This window comes from Marmota flaviventris, chromosome 6 (genome assembly GCF_047511675.1).
Source record: "Marmota flaviventris isolate mMarFla1 chromosome 6, mMarFla1.hap1, whole genome shotgun sequence".
NCBI lineage: Eukaryota > Metazoa > Chordata > Mammalia > Rodentia > Sciuridae > Marmota > Marmota flaviventris.
The window spans coordinates 100,756,555-100,771,202 of record NC_092503.1 but is presented as its reverse complement, the minus strand read 5'-3'; the positions used below and the strand labels follow the sequence as shown (position 1 = coordinate 100,771,202).

Genomic DNA, 14,648 nt, shown 5'->3' with positions numbered 1-14,648 from the left:
GTTCAAAGTGAGGGTCTGAGAGTCTGGGCTCAACAACAGGTATTTCTACCAAGGGGAAAATACCTTTTATTTCAACATTCATAATTCTGAGTCCTCAGCTATGCTCATATGGCAAAGTTCATAAAAGTTGGAGGGCTTGGTTGACTTTCTCTTGGGGAAAGAGCAGTATTCCGTGGTTTAAAATTTAGCAAGAAAGAAAAATCTAGACATATCCCATTAGAATTAAAGGCAATTATAGGAGATTTTAAATACATCTGTCTATGAACTTTGGTACAAAAAGTACCAAATCCTTGTTATTCTTGAGGCCCACAGACAGACCAGCAGCTGTCAGTATTACCAGAAGCTTGTTAGAGATGAGAAACACAGGCCCCTCCCTAGACTCATTGAGCAGAGTAAGACCCCCAAGAGCTTCATAGGCAGATTAATTTGATAAGCACTGCCCTAGGATCCTTCAGATAAAGAAGTTCAGAGCTCTGGGAAGTGTACTGCTTAGGGGAAGCACATTATTCCATGAACTGTGTGTGTGAATGGTGGCAGGATGGCTGGAGATATTGATTCAAAGACATGGGCTGGGAACAGCTCTCTGTAGCACTTGCTGATTCTCAGTCTGTCTCCAGTTTCAATTAGCAAGTGCATACAACATCCTGGGCACTCAATGTTCCCCATGTCACCATGGACCCAGTGCAGCGGTGAAAGAAAAATTCACTTCAGTGTATCAGCCACACTTCAAGGCGTTTTCCTCTCAGCAGCGGTGGGCATCTGCTTGTCTTTATTACTATGTTTCCTTCTAAATCATCTGAAGATTGCTACGACGAAAAAACAATTTCATGGAATCTGGGCTAATTAAAGAAAACAAAAATCTCTACTGCTATCTATAGTTGTATAACTCACATACATTCAAGAGTTCTTCTGAATGCTAATTCCATTCTTTTATTTCCTCATACCACAAACATTTTAGTTTATCAGCCTTTTTACAACTTGATTTATACAAGCGAATAGTAAAGGAAAAACATTCTTTCATCCTCTGAAATACATGTATGAAATATATAACAGACCCTAGTATTTAAACATAAACAGTTTTAGCTGAAGCAGCTTTATTGCAATCTCTTAAAATTAGCTTTACACTTTAAATATCTGTGCCTGTAAGGTTTTGCATAATCTATAATTTAACACAGTTATTTCTGAAGCAGTTCAGACTTTTAACAAACTGGGTGAAAAATGCCAACAAAACTTCAACAAAAAGCTATAACAAAAATTATCAGAAACTTAAATTATTTACAATTAAACATTTAGGGTCCTGATTCACAAAACTTAGTGCATTTCATGATTTATTTATGAGTTTTATAAAGATAAGCAATATGTATTTACCCTAACCCCAGGTAAATTCTGGAGCAATCAGCTTTTAGAAGAAAATTCATCACTATGCTTACTGAAAACCAGAGAAAGAATAACAAAACCAAACTTCACCAACTGCAATTGATTTGAAATTTAAGCAAAGAGCAGCTATCAGAACATCAGGCCAACAAACAGAAGAGCTGATGCTGCTTTTGACAGACTGCCTGTGTACAGGATGACAAATGAGCCGCTCCCCTTTTTAGTTCAAAAACAAACAAACAAAACACCTCCCAAAATCTACAGAGGAACTCTGGGCAACAGTCTCCCTTTCTCCAACAGCATTGTCTCTTAACTTAATGCCTGAGTCAGCAAATTTAAAACAACTAAGAAGGAAAGTTTCTTTAAATAGCCTCCAGAGTTCAATGGGTTCTATCAGTGGGGAAAGCCTGGGGTAAGGTGGTCAGCTGCATCATAAATGAGGTGCCAGGAATCCAAGATCACCACTGAGTGCCTCAATGGATTCCAGCAATTTTATGTACATACAAAGAAGACTTTAAAAAAAGAAAAGTGTTTGTAAAGTAAAGTTATGAATCTTGGTGAATCAGGTCCCAGGTAGTCTTTAAAGGAACATTTACAGTAAACATTTTAAACTCTGGAATGCTAGGTATTGTACAATTATCAGCACATTACATTTAGAAAACTGCTTAGACAGTATTTGCTCCAGAGTAAGAATTCAAAAATGTACAAGCCAATTCACAATGACTTTAGATACAATGTTATTAAAATACATTGTTAATCATAAAAATACTTTACTATGTACATGTACACTGTATAAACTCTATATTTACCTACTAAAGGAAGTCTCTAAATCAATTTCTGGCCCAGGCAACACTGCAGTTTTATCATTTGGTCTTCATACCATACACATAGGCTGAGAGTCAGTGTCCCTGCAGTCAGTCCTTCAATCAAACAGTAATGCATTTCTCTTTCTGCAGGAAGTTTAGTTGGAAGAGTCAGTTTTACTTCCACTGTATTTTACTTTCCTAAATGCTGGTCCTAGTAACTCTGGGCATTCACATAATTCATTTGCAATTTGGTTACACTTCAAAATAAGGCTATAGTTCATTTCATCAGTTATTACGCTATCTTGCTTGTAGTCAGGATGGTGTGCTATAAACTCTCTCATCCATCTAGCAACCGTCATCAGTTCACCTGGAAAAAAATTTAGGACAACATAAAACACATATTTTTAAAAATATGTTGATATTTAGTGGCCAGCATAAACATGATTCTGTAAAAATAGGACCTGTCAGTATAGCCACCTGGCAGGGGCTGGGAAGAACATGTCTGTCATAGTGTTTAAAGAATTCCTCCAGGGGAAGAATTTTAGGGTGCAGACGGGCAATGAGAACATCTACATCAAGTTTCTATGGTACCTGTTAGATGTTACCCACATGCCGACATTGCCAGCTATTAAGGGACAGGAGCCAGCACAAGACCATGTGTCCTCCCACTTAGCCAGAGGGTTAAGACTACATATGCCGCTGTCATGAGATGCCTCAGAGGACTGAAGGGTCCCTAGAGTAAACTTTGATCAAAGAGGTGGAGAGAACAAAAGACTAGTAAGCACAGTGAATGAAGAGGGAAACTGACAGATACACCATTTTGGGGAGGGCTGATACCGGCTTCTACAGATGATCCTTTCTTATGACCACAGAAGTAAAACACACATGCCATTATAAGTATTACTGTTACTTTCATGAACAGCTGGAGGTTCTCCAGTATCAGGCATTGCAAATGTGATCTCCTTGAAGCTAACCAGGAAAGAGCATCCTGAGGATGCTTATTGTACAGAAGAAGGCTGAAGAACATCTTAGCTGTGCAGCTCATTTAACCTACAAAGTTACTTAGTCCTATAGAAGAGCCCGAGACGATACACACACAGTTGGACATAAATGACAAACAGGCAGTCCAGATAATGTATCTTCAGATACTCTGCAGAGTATCTGAAGATACATTATCTGGGGGGAAAAAAACGCCCCAAAACCAAAAAACAACAACCAACTCTGCTCATTTAAACTATTAATTGCCAGAGATTATATGGCATATCCAATTGCAGAGTTGTTAAAATGTGAAAAAGTGTGCATGGATAAGATGTAGTCTACTTTAAAGGGTACTTTCAGGAATCTAATAATGTAAGAGTCTGTTCTGTCTACATTATGAGATTAAGAAAAAGAAAAGGAAGTTACTATACCAGACGCTCTCTTCTTAATTAGCTTTAAGTAGTTCAGAATACTACATCTGGTATCCACATCCACTTCCATGTTTTCAAGATAAGAGTTCAGAATCGGTATGAGTCCAGGAAACACACCTTCCTATAAGAAGCAGGACACATTATGAATGCCCAGCCAGCTGGTAACATAGCAAGGGGCACTGAAGGAACCTTACCTTCCCATTGATGATGGTGTCTATGCTCATGAGGGTATACTCCTCTGCAGCCGGCTCCGAGCTGCTCTGGGCTTTGCCACACCCGTCCACCACAGCATTACCACCTGTGGAGGACAGGGCAGAGGAGCTTTAGTGGCTTGAAACAGCATTAACTGACCTCAGAAATCTGAGAAAACGTTAATACCTTTGCAAATATCTTTCCTGAAATAAAACATTCCCTGCAGGACAGCATCTCGTTTCTGTGCTACTTTCATGTTTTCATCAACCTAAGGGAGAAAAGAATCATGACTAAGTCAAGACACTCTTGACCAAACCTAGAGGTTGTAGAGCCTTGCTCCTCCCCATGAGAACTCTACTCTCTAGCCCTTCCTGGTTGAGAACACATCTCTCATCTATATGGGGCATGTCACTTACCATCATGCAACAGGTTTGTGCTTTTTAATACAATGGGAGATAACATACTCACACAGGAAACCTGCATTTCAAAACATCTTTGTGAATGATCATGTATAAATCTACAGTGCTGAAAGGGCAGGTGGTTGGTTCCCTTTACAGAGCACAGCAGCTCTCCTAAGGTCCAGGGCAACGAAGGCAGGACAGGGCTTGAGTCCAGTTCCCCTGACTTCCAGCGCTCTCCATTCTCTGCCCTGGGGTTTTGTTGCTTCACTTGAGTAAGGAGAGTGAAAGGGTGAACAGGCTATCAGACCTGGGATAAGTTTATGGCCCTCCAAGGGCAGAGGGTCACTGGGCTATTTGCCAACCTAGTGGCTCTGACCACATAGACTCATTCATGAGCCTGAAAATATCCTATTTATTTGTGAATTCTAAATTTCTCCAGTGACTTTTTAAGACCCTTTAATATTTATTTATTTTTTAGTTTTCGGTGGACACAACATCTTTCTTTGTATGTGGTGCTGAGGATCGAATCTGGGCCACATGCTTGCCAGGCGAGCACACTAATTTTTAAGACCCTTCAAGCAGACCTTTTAAAGCTTCTTAGTGTTTTCCTTATTTTCTATAATGCTATCTTATGTGAAACCTCAATATAAAAATACACACAAGTTAGAGGGTCAGGCTGAAGCAGGATGGTTGGTACAGTCTGTCTTGATTCTTTGCATTCTCCCATGTTAACTATGGGAGAGGGGACCTGTTACTGTTTTGTTATTTTTAAGTCACACAGCACCTTCTGAATAAACTAGACACTTCTAGGAGCATGTTCACATATGTCTCAAATTCCACCATGGCTCCCTCTTAGGTTTTCATTTCTAATGATATTTGGTTTTTTTCCCTTAATCTTGACAAAAGTTCACATGGACCACTGGTTTTAGTTTGTTTTCATAAATTCCTGTTTAAAAGTATATTTTGCAATTGCTCGGCAAGCTAGTCCCGTCCATCAGTGAGGACACAATGACAAGGTGCAACCTAAGAAGCAGAGTGTACTCTCACCAGACACTGAATCTCCTGGTGATCTTAAACTTCCTGGCCCTGAGAACAGTGAGAAATAAATTTCTGTCTTTTATGGTTGTAGTAGCCCCAACAGACTAAGACTCAATAAGACTTCTGGTATGCTTTTAGCCTTAAATTAACCTATGAAGTTTTGCTAAAATCACCTGGAATACAAAGAAGATTTGGGTGGGAAGAGAATTCTACAGTCATAATTCTTTACTGCTCAGGATTCTGGACTTCTTTCCATTTCTTCTAGCATTTAATGCTAAAAGGAAGTCATATCTGTTATTTTTCCTCCTTGGCAGGTATCCTAATTTTCTCCTTGAGGTCCAGAAATTCCCATATTTGGGTTCTTCTTTAAATATTTCTGTCTCACTGATACAGTGGTGCATATGTCTATAATCCAAGCTACTTAGGAGACCAAGGAAGGAGGATCTCAAGTTTGAGGCCAGCATGGAAATTTAGCAAGACCCCGTCTCGAAATAGATAAAAAAGGGCTAGGGCTAGGGCTATACCTCAGAGGTAGAATGCTCCTGGGTTCAACTTCAAGTACCACCCTCCATCCCCAAATCTTTTATCCATTCTATGGACTCCTATATTAAAGGAAAGCTCTGTCCATTATTTCCTTGATTACTGTTACCTCACATCTCTTCTATATAAACCATTCTCTTCTTCTATATTATTAGGCAAAACACTGATACTTTCTAGTGCAATTCTCCATGATTCAGTTATTCCACAATTTCAAGAATTTGGTCTCTGAAGTCATTAACGGACCCTAGCAACCTACCTGCTTTACTGGAGAGCACACTGAGTTTTAAAAGTGTTTGTGTGGAACTTTTATGGTTCAAATACTCTTTGGTCCATAGAGCTTATTTATTTTTATGGATAAAACCCTTTCCATAGAATTTTATGAATACAATAATCAGAATTTCCTTATGAACTCTTTCCAGTTTCTTAAATTAACTCTTTCCAATTTCTTAAAGTCATTGAGGACAGTATCACTGCAGGCCTGGCTGGACCTTCTCATTAGGATGCTGATGGTTCTTAACTTTCTGTTGGCTTTCAGACATCTACTCATATTAATAAACAGCTTAGGCTAGTAGCTGACATGGACTCTCCCTTGGAGGACTCTTGATTTCCCCAACACATACATCATTAAGGGCAACATGGGCACACAGAACTCTATAGGGTACCTCTTGCCTGGTATGATGCACAGGCACAGACAGGCTGACAGCCAGAGTGTATGTGAGAGGGGACAGGTGTAAACTGGCAAGCCCCTTATGGGAGGACCAGAGAGCAAGGTTTTCCTGGAGCAAAGGCTGGAGCTGAATAGCTTCATGCTTTCCTCTATGTCTGTGGTGACAGGCAGCATTGCTGCTTCTCTGCCCTTCTCGTGCCAAGAGGCATGGGCCCAGAAACACAAGACCTCAACTTCCTCAGCAGCTGTCCCCGGACACATGGCTTTCCTGCCTCACAGCCTCCAAGGCTCTGCTAGAAAACTTCCCCCAAGAAGCTCCCTCTTTGGTCATTGCTGTGTTGTTTATTTTTCTGATAGTCCAATGCCATCTACATACTCCAGACAAGTTTGATTCAATTGAGGAAAACCTTTCCTGCATTCTAACAGCTACTCTTTCCCTTCCTATCCTAATTTTAACATTGTCATACAAATGGGGTTCTTGGGTAGATGAAACCAATTTCTAGAGCTGCCTCCAGCCATTGTCATGAATGGAAACCTCTAGAAATAAGGCTTAAGAATTGTAATGCAAAAAAAAAAAAAAAAAAAGAGCTCATGTATAATGGCATAATTTGGCTTGAACACACTTTATATACAGAGGTACGAAAAACTGTGCTGTGAATGCATAATTATGAATGTAATGCATTCCACTATTGTCATGTGTGTAAGGAAAAAAAAAAGAAATAAGGCTTAAGTTTAAAAGGAAATGAATAAAAAGGGCATTTTATCCTGAAGAGTAAGGCTGGAAATACATGGTATAAATAAATGAGTAAATACAAGTGCAGGTATCTACATCCAGGACTATAATAAACTACATCCTTACCTTTGACAGTGGAATTAGAAAATCCAATTTGTATGATAGGATCACCCTGGTGAGCAGGACCACAAACACCACATAGGCAGAGTTCTCAAAGTCTGTTAACTGCACCTAGACAAGCAGAAGCCCAGAGATGTTAAGAGACCAACAACCCAGCCCTAGTCTTCCTTCTCCCTAGTACCTCTTCAGACTACAGTATTCCCAAGCCACCCATTCTTCCCCATCTAGGGCTAGAAACTCCTTGCCCACATCTATGCTCAGAAATCAACCTTCCTTAGCTTTTGGACTCACTTTTAACAGACACATTCTCAATTTCTATTGCCTTATAAGAAACTTAAGAGCCTATGGCAAGAGTACCAGAAGAGTGACAAGCAGTCAGAAGAGAGCTTAGGGTCAGTTCCTGCCGATGCATGTGTCTCACCTCCATGGGTCGGAATTCTACTCTCCATCCAATGTCTGAGTTTGGAGGAGGGGGCTTAAATCTCATTGTCTGCCAATTTGTGGACTGAATATTCTAAAATAAAGAAAGTAGAGGATAAAATCAACTTTCTGCAGTCAGGGGAACATTATAATGATTTGGTATTTAAGTAGGGAAGAAAACTATTCATTGTCTATGTCAAATACTTTCAATTTACAAATACAAAAATGACAATTTAAGATTTTATTGAGTGTGACCTGTTAGGAAACCAAACAGCAGGTGTTTAGTAAAAGTCAGTGATGTCTGCAGCACTGAAGTAATGGACCAGGTTACTTTTTGTGGAGTATGTTTGAATTTTTTTTATCACTAGGCAAAAAAGAGAAAATACCAAACAAAAATGTATGATCACAGGATAACTGTGATTGATTTTATTTTCATAAAGTAAGAATACTTAAAACCAATTAATTTTTCTTGGTTGTTCACTATGCTAGGTAACAAAAGACATATGAGATTTCTATTGTCACCAATTTCTCATAGCTAAGAAAACTGCCTCTTGAAGGGAAATACACTTAAAAAAGAGGTGATACCTCAAAATGGTCAGACTCATTGGCATCATCCAGATGTATTTTCTCCTCAAACAGAGTCAGTGGGTCTCTAATAAAGAGATGGGCAACATGTTGGGCCAGGAGATGATCAATGCCTGCAAAGACAGAGCACACAGGGCTAACTGCAAAGTATGAGACACCACTTGTTCTAAGTCCACAGTATGAAGAAGGGGTGTCTAGAAGTTTAGGAAATGGCTGGATTGTTCAGAATTCTCACCTGGCCCAGGATTTTATCCTATGGACACTGGGGAAGAGTCAGAGATTTATTCATTACTTACACAATGCCTGCTGGGGCACTGGTGTGGACCTAGATACAGAGCTCCAAAGTAAGTTCCTTTTGCTAAAAGTCAAGAAGATCTCACAAGTATTTGGAACTTGAAACTTTAGGAACAAGCAGCCTCATAAGAAAAGTTAGAGACTTCACACTAAAAATAGAAACCAGACCACGAGTCAGAAAAGAAATTTAAAAGTGCTTTGAAGACAAAAGGCGTACAATCAAACCTAGAAAAACAGAAGAACACTCACCTTCCTGAAGAAGTTGCTGGTAGATTTCTTTATCTATGGTCAAGTCGATGTCATTGTACTTCTCACCACACTTAGATAAGTAGCTGTCTATTGAATCATATCGGGATTTACTAATCCTATAATTATTCTTCTTCAGTGGCTAAAATATAAAAAGTATGAATGAATGCCACAAAAAATTAACATCAACTAATTATATAAAAATATATTTTATACATAACAAAATATAAAATGTTTACTTCTATTTAGACAGCATATTTAATAATTTGTGATAATTATATAAAGACCACAGCAGAACAGCCTGGTTGAAAACATCAAAATCATTGGGGCAGGGCAAGGGGGTGGGGGGTGTTCTTTGAAAATACCCTTGTTCCCATCCCAGGTCCCAGTCCTGGAGATTCCCATTTACTCAGTCGAAGAGGGACCTGAGTACCTATTTTTAAAGATCTTCATAGGTGTTTGTGAAACACACTCTTGTTTGGAGTGATGCAGTGTTATAGTTCAACATGCAAACAAGAGGTACTAACCTATGTTTACCAGGAAATGTCTGACCCTGTACATGGAAAAACCATCTCTGACAGCAAACTATACTTCCACAGAGGAGAGCATCTTATATGAAGCACTCCAAAGCCTTTTGGTAAAAGTAGTCGCTGATCAGCAATGACTTCCAAAATGTACTATTTTTTTTTTTTAAGCCAAAACAAACCCAGATTTCAACAAATGATAAAAGCTGACTCCCCAAACCAAATCACTTCCCCATATATTTACCCCAAAACAAAGATGGTATATTTCTTCCTATGTGTGACCCTAATCCACTCAAGATAAAAATGTAAGAGATTTCAAAATTGCAAGTGGTTACAATAACCCATTTTACCTGCTTGATTTAAAAGAGCTATTAAGGAAAAATCATTCCCACCTCCAGTCCTCTCTCCTCTCGAGTTCTATCATCTACAGATGCAGAAATCACTCCCCAGCGACAATCAATGTCTGACACATAGCCTCGGTAAAAAGGAGATGCAGCACTCAAAGCCATCTAAAAACAAACAGAAGTCAGCTCCTGCAGGTTCAATGTATCATTTACATTGAAAAAAGCCCCATGCACTCATTTTCTGATCAAAAAGACCAGTTTATGTAATCCACAGTGAGTTCTACCATATGCATCTAAGCCTGCTTTTTCATAAGTGAAAACACCAGGAACAACCCAAGTCTTTGGATTCATTTAAATTATCCTCTCTATAATATGAGGACACAATGGGAGAGGGAGAATGGCCACTCTCAAACTTGACAGTTATTTAACAAACACATGTTTTACTAGGAACAGAAAGAGTCTACAATTTAGACTATCCATTAGCTTTACATCTACATACTATTTATTTATTTATTTAATATTTATTTATTTTTTAGTATTTGGCAGACACAACATCTTTGTTTGTATGTGGTGCTGAGGATTGAACCCGGGCCGCACGCATGCCAGGTGAGCGCGCTACCACTTGAGCCACATCCCCAGCCCCTACATACTATTTAAATTAGTTCATTTCTCAATGAAGTCTTAACTGGACTTAAATAGTATGCTATCAGCAAATTCTGCACATGTGGTCTTATTTTATACAAAGTTATATTTAAAATAAGATATACTTTCTACTTACAACAATTGGACAGATAGTGGCCAACTGATCATAAAGGTATCTTGCCTCAGATATGCTGCAGGCTTGGAATGTCACCTGTGAAGAATGCAAGTTATTAACAACAATTAAAAAATCCCCAGCGTTCTTCCCAAGCAGTAAAGTCTGAGAAGGAAGATGGCTAGAGAAAATGACAATGTTTAATGCAGGAGTTTTGTTTCAATGCTGTCTTGGGTGAATTTAACTAGAAAATGGTATTTAATCATCTTCTGTTGTATATGGACAACTCATAAACAACCATGTTCCTAAGTGAAACAGACTAACAAGTTAGGAAGAGAAATCAGACACAGGCAGCATGGTAAAGTTCAGCAAGGCATTTCCTCTTCTGGATTGTTTCCTTCTATAGGTTTCCCATCACTGCAGTTAGCAGAGGGCTTATTGAAATTTTGATATAAAAGGGATTTGAAGATGCTAAAGAATACCTTCAAAAGTACACAGGTAGCAGGAAAAGGAAGGTTTGAAAGTGGGCAAGACTTGAAAGAAGGGAAAGCAGTTAAAACCCTAGAGCTGACACTGAAGAATCAGTAGGGCTGGGGGAAGGTTGGCAAAGGAGTGGCAAATCAAAGCAGCAGGCTCTGGTGACCATGGTACAGTGATGGGAAGACTCAGGTTTTCGTTGAGAAAAGTTTATAGAGAAGGGAGTGCGTAATGACATGATTAGCTTATAGAGGCCCTGTGAGGGGCTAGGTCTCCAGGGATGTTGTCCAGGGGAGAAATCAGAGCTGAAGAAATACTTGGGGAGCAGGGGTCAGACCATGTCCTGAAGATAGGGAGACCCATGTGAAGGATAAGCAGGACACTGAAAAGTTAAGAGAAAAAGATCACACAATTGGTGAGCACAAATCCTCTAAAATAATCACCCAAAGGAAGCCAAAACATGTCCTGCCTTCTTCCATGGGGAAGGGTGGTGGTCATGGAAGAAGGGGCAGGAACACGAATTGTGTTTCTATTAACATATTTTTCACTGCAAATTTGGAACTGCTTTATTTTTTTTCCACTACTGTTATTAAGTAATGACAGCTTAAGTTCAGTGTTGGTGCAGAAAATAATTTAGATGCTTAAGAGCTGAAATACAGCAGCTAAATGGTTTATGTTTTCAATCTCAACCCATTAATTCCAACAATTTCATCTATGTCCCAACTTTGCATTATAAGAGCAGAAAACTTTTGTGGGAGACTCACAAGTATACCTGCTAAATTATAACTGAATTTTATGTCAGTATGGTAACTACAAAAATAATTTAAAACAATTTATATGTCTTGACTTTCCTATAATTCCTATGTCAATGCTCAAATTGGTACATTAGTTCCATTAAAAGGCAATGATAATTAACCAGCCATTACAGATTAATTCAACATAGAGAAGTGCTGTGTTAATGACATCAAGGAGTTTCAAAGGTTAAAATAAAGATAAAGGGGGACTGGCAGTTGGGTCACTGACAACCAGAGCAAGGAAAGTTTCTGCAAAGTAGAAACTGAGAAATTAACTTGTGTGTGGTGAGCATTAAACATGAAGAAAATGATGATAAAGTATTCGTGTATTTGTTTGCTGTGACCCCATCACTTAAATATAAGCACCAGGTGGGATCTATCTTGCCCTAATAGTCCAAGTTTGTTGGGATACCAAGTATGTTGGGACAGTATCTGACACCTACTTACTGCTTTAAAAATATTTATTAAATTAACAAGAGTACCGAGAAGGAAAGAGCTGCTAAAGAGAAGACAGGGGCAAAGATAATGTTGAGATACTGGAAAACCATGATCGTAAAGGGATTGAGATTTTTCCATACCTAAATCTTGAAGTATTTTGGCTAAAGAATTCTGTTGAATATACATCTTTTAGTTTACTTAGGTCCTTTTCATGATATTTTAGAATGTGTTAGTTACTCTTCTTGATTTTTCAAAGACACTATGATAAACACTTTTCCTTTCCTATGTTTTGATTGATTACTCTGAGATGGCCTAGGACACATTAGTAAATCCCTAGGCAAATCTTGAAAAAGCCAACCCTAGAAAAGTCTACTTAAGAAAAGCATCAAATGGAATTTGATAGTTCAGTTTACAACTGTGACTAAGTTATTTTGGTCACTTTAAATACATTTAGTAATGACCTTTCTTACTCTAGAACTGATATAACAAGTTTATCAAATTAAACAGAGCATCATCATAATGATGGTTTTAATGGGGAAAGAAAAAAGTTCTTATAACTTAAAAAGGTATGAATATATGAACAGTTTTGGCTTCTGGTGTCTTTTTTTTTTTTTTTTTTTTGGTACCAGGGGTGCTTAATTACTGAACCAAATCCTTTTTATATTTTATTTAAAGATATGATCTCACTAATTGCTTAGGACCTCACTATGTTCCTGAGGCTGGCTTTTAAATTTGTGATCTTCCTGTCTCTTTCTTCCTGAGACTACAGGTATGTGCACTACAATTGGCCTTTTGGTGTCCTTGCATCATATAAAGAAGAAACACAATGTCACTAGGAAACTGACAAGAGGGGTGACTAAGGAAGAACTGTGAAAAGTGGATGTCAGAAACCTTTTCTAAAATTTTTGAAGCCACATGATTTTCTGAGGCAGGAAAAAAAAAAACTATTATAACATGTCAGGAACTTATTAAATGTTTCATAAAAAGCCCAGAAAGTATTAAAAATTTTGTAGTTAAAATGCTTTTTTGTCTTGTACAGTAAAAGTCTTCCATTAACCTTAAAAAATAATGGGCTGGGTGTGGTGCCGCATGCCTGCATTCCCAGTGACTTAGGAGGCTGAGGCAAGAAGACTGCAAGTTTGAGGCCAGCCTCAGCAACTTACTGAGGCTCTTCCCAAAATAAAAAAAATAAATAGCATGAGTTCAATCCCTAGTTTAAAAAAAAAAAAAAAAAAAGAATTAACTTTGAAATTATTTTTTTTGCTGCTTTACTATAATAAACAATTTTTCTTGTTTCACTTAAGATACAAAAGCAGCAATTTCTGTGGCTATTTGTGGAATCCACCTCACTTGGCACATACTAAACATTATCTGTGTTAATCATTTTTTTGAATGGAGTATTGAAACTGGACATGTCACTAGGAAAAAGGAAAGCTTAATACTAAACTCATGACAAAGCTTAAATTGGATAGAGAGCTATATCTTCACACAATGAAAATGTTTATCACCTACCATTAAAGCACATTTATTTGTACAAATACAGTGTTTCAAGGGAAAGAATACACCTTTGGAACTATATCAGAGCAACTGTGCTGTCCTTGGTGGAACACCCTGGTTTATTATTAAACCAAGAAAACGTAATGGTACTTGGAGAGCACTCACACAATTTTAAAGCCACACACTATAAGTGCCTGAGCTTAATGGCTCGCTTTAGAAATATTTGTAATTAAGATAGGAAAGCAGATATGCAGTTAAAAGTCAAAGGGTCTCTTTTTAAATTAGGTATAACCATTTGTAAGGAAACTTACTGGCCCTTGTTTGTTTAAAAGCTTATGCCACAAATCCTATGCCTTATATGTCAGGAAAAGAGAGAAGGAAAAAAGAAAAAGAAAAAACCTTATGCTTGTCCATGTTAACCATAATCAGTCTGGAGAAAAATGACCTGCACATTCAAGTTGTGTTATACAGTTTTAAAAATAAACAAGCTGGAGGTATTTGGGCAAGAAGACACGAGATGTGCTGAGATAAGAAGAAAGCTGGGTTTCTTGGCCTCTGTGCTGATAGCCATTAGGTTCTGCACTACTGCAGACCCCTAAAGACTCTCTCTAATCAGCTGAAGTAATTACAAATGGAGAAAAATCTGCTTGGGCAACAAACACTGAATGAAATTTGAAATTCTCAATTTGAAAATTCATGCTTTATACAACTTTTTACTCCTGCTATAATATGATTTTAATCAAATTACTGCTAAAATCAAGTATTTATTAATAAAACAATGAAATAAAACAGAGTGGGACCAAAAGGGCCTTAACATAAACCCTTCTTTCAACTGAAAACAAAAAAAGAGGAGAAATGAAGGGAGTCACCCAGATACCTGCACAGTAAGAGGCAACAAGTGACTGCAAACCCATGTGTGACAGGCCCTGTGCTCTCCCTCCCTGGGTCCAGAGTGACTTGAGCACAATCACTGCCAGGGGCATCAGTGACTCAAT

At 38.2% G+C, this 14,648-nt stretch overlaps 1 protein-coding gene across 2 annotated transcripts in view; it reads right to left on the bottom strand.

The window, feature by feature from the left end:
* Window positions 1–914: 914 nt before the first annotated feature.
* Window positions 915–14,648, bottom strand: part of Gclc (glutamate-cysteine ligase catalytic subunit) — a 46,737-nt gene continuing 33,003 nt past the window's right edge. Inside the window, exons 7-16 of one of the 2 annotated variants that reach the window (XM_027938284.2) lie at window positions 10,472–10,546; window positions 9,742–9,858; window positions 8,829–8,967; window positions 8,286–8,398; window positions 7,702–7,794; window positions 7,287–7,391; window positions 3,968–4,049; window positions 3,784–3,887; window positions 3,590–3,710; window positions 915–2,547 (exon numbers count right to left, since the gene is read on the bottom strand). In XM_027938284.2, coding sequence (XP_027794085.1) covers window positions 2,336–2,547; window positions 3,590–3,710; window positions 3,784–3,887; window positions 3,968–4,049; window positions 7,287–7,391; window positions 7,702–7,794; window positions 8,286–8,398; window positions 8,829–8,967; window positions 9,742–9,858; window positions 10,472–10,546 — 1,161 coding nt within the window. In that variant the 3' untranslated portion in view covers window positions 915–2,335. The remainder of the gene's footprint in view (window positions 2,548–3,589; window positions 3,711–3,783; window positions 3,888–3,967; window positions 4,050–7,286; window positions 7,392–7,701; window positions 7,795–8,285; window positions 8,399–8,828; window positions 8,968–9,741; window positions 9,859–10,471; window positions 10,547–14,648) is intronic. The other variant, XM_071613308.1, reaches the window with a different exon arrangement.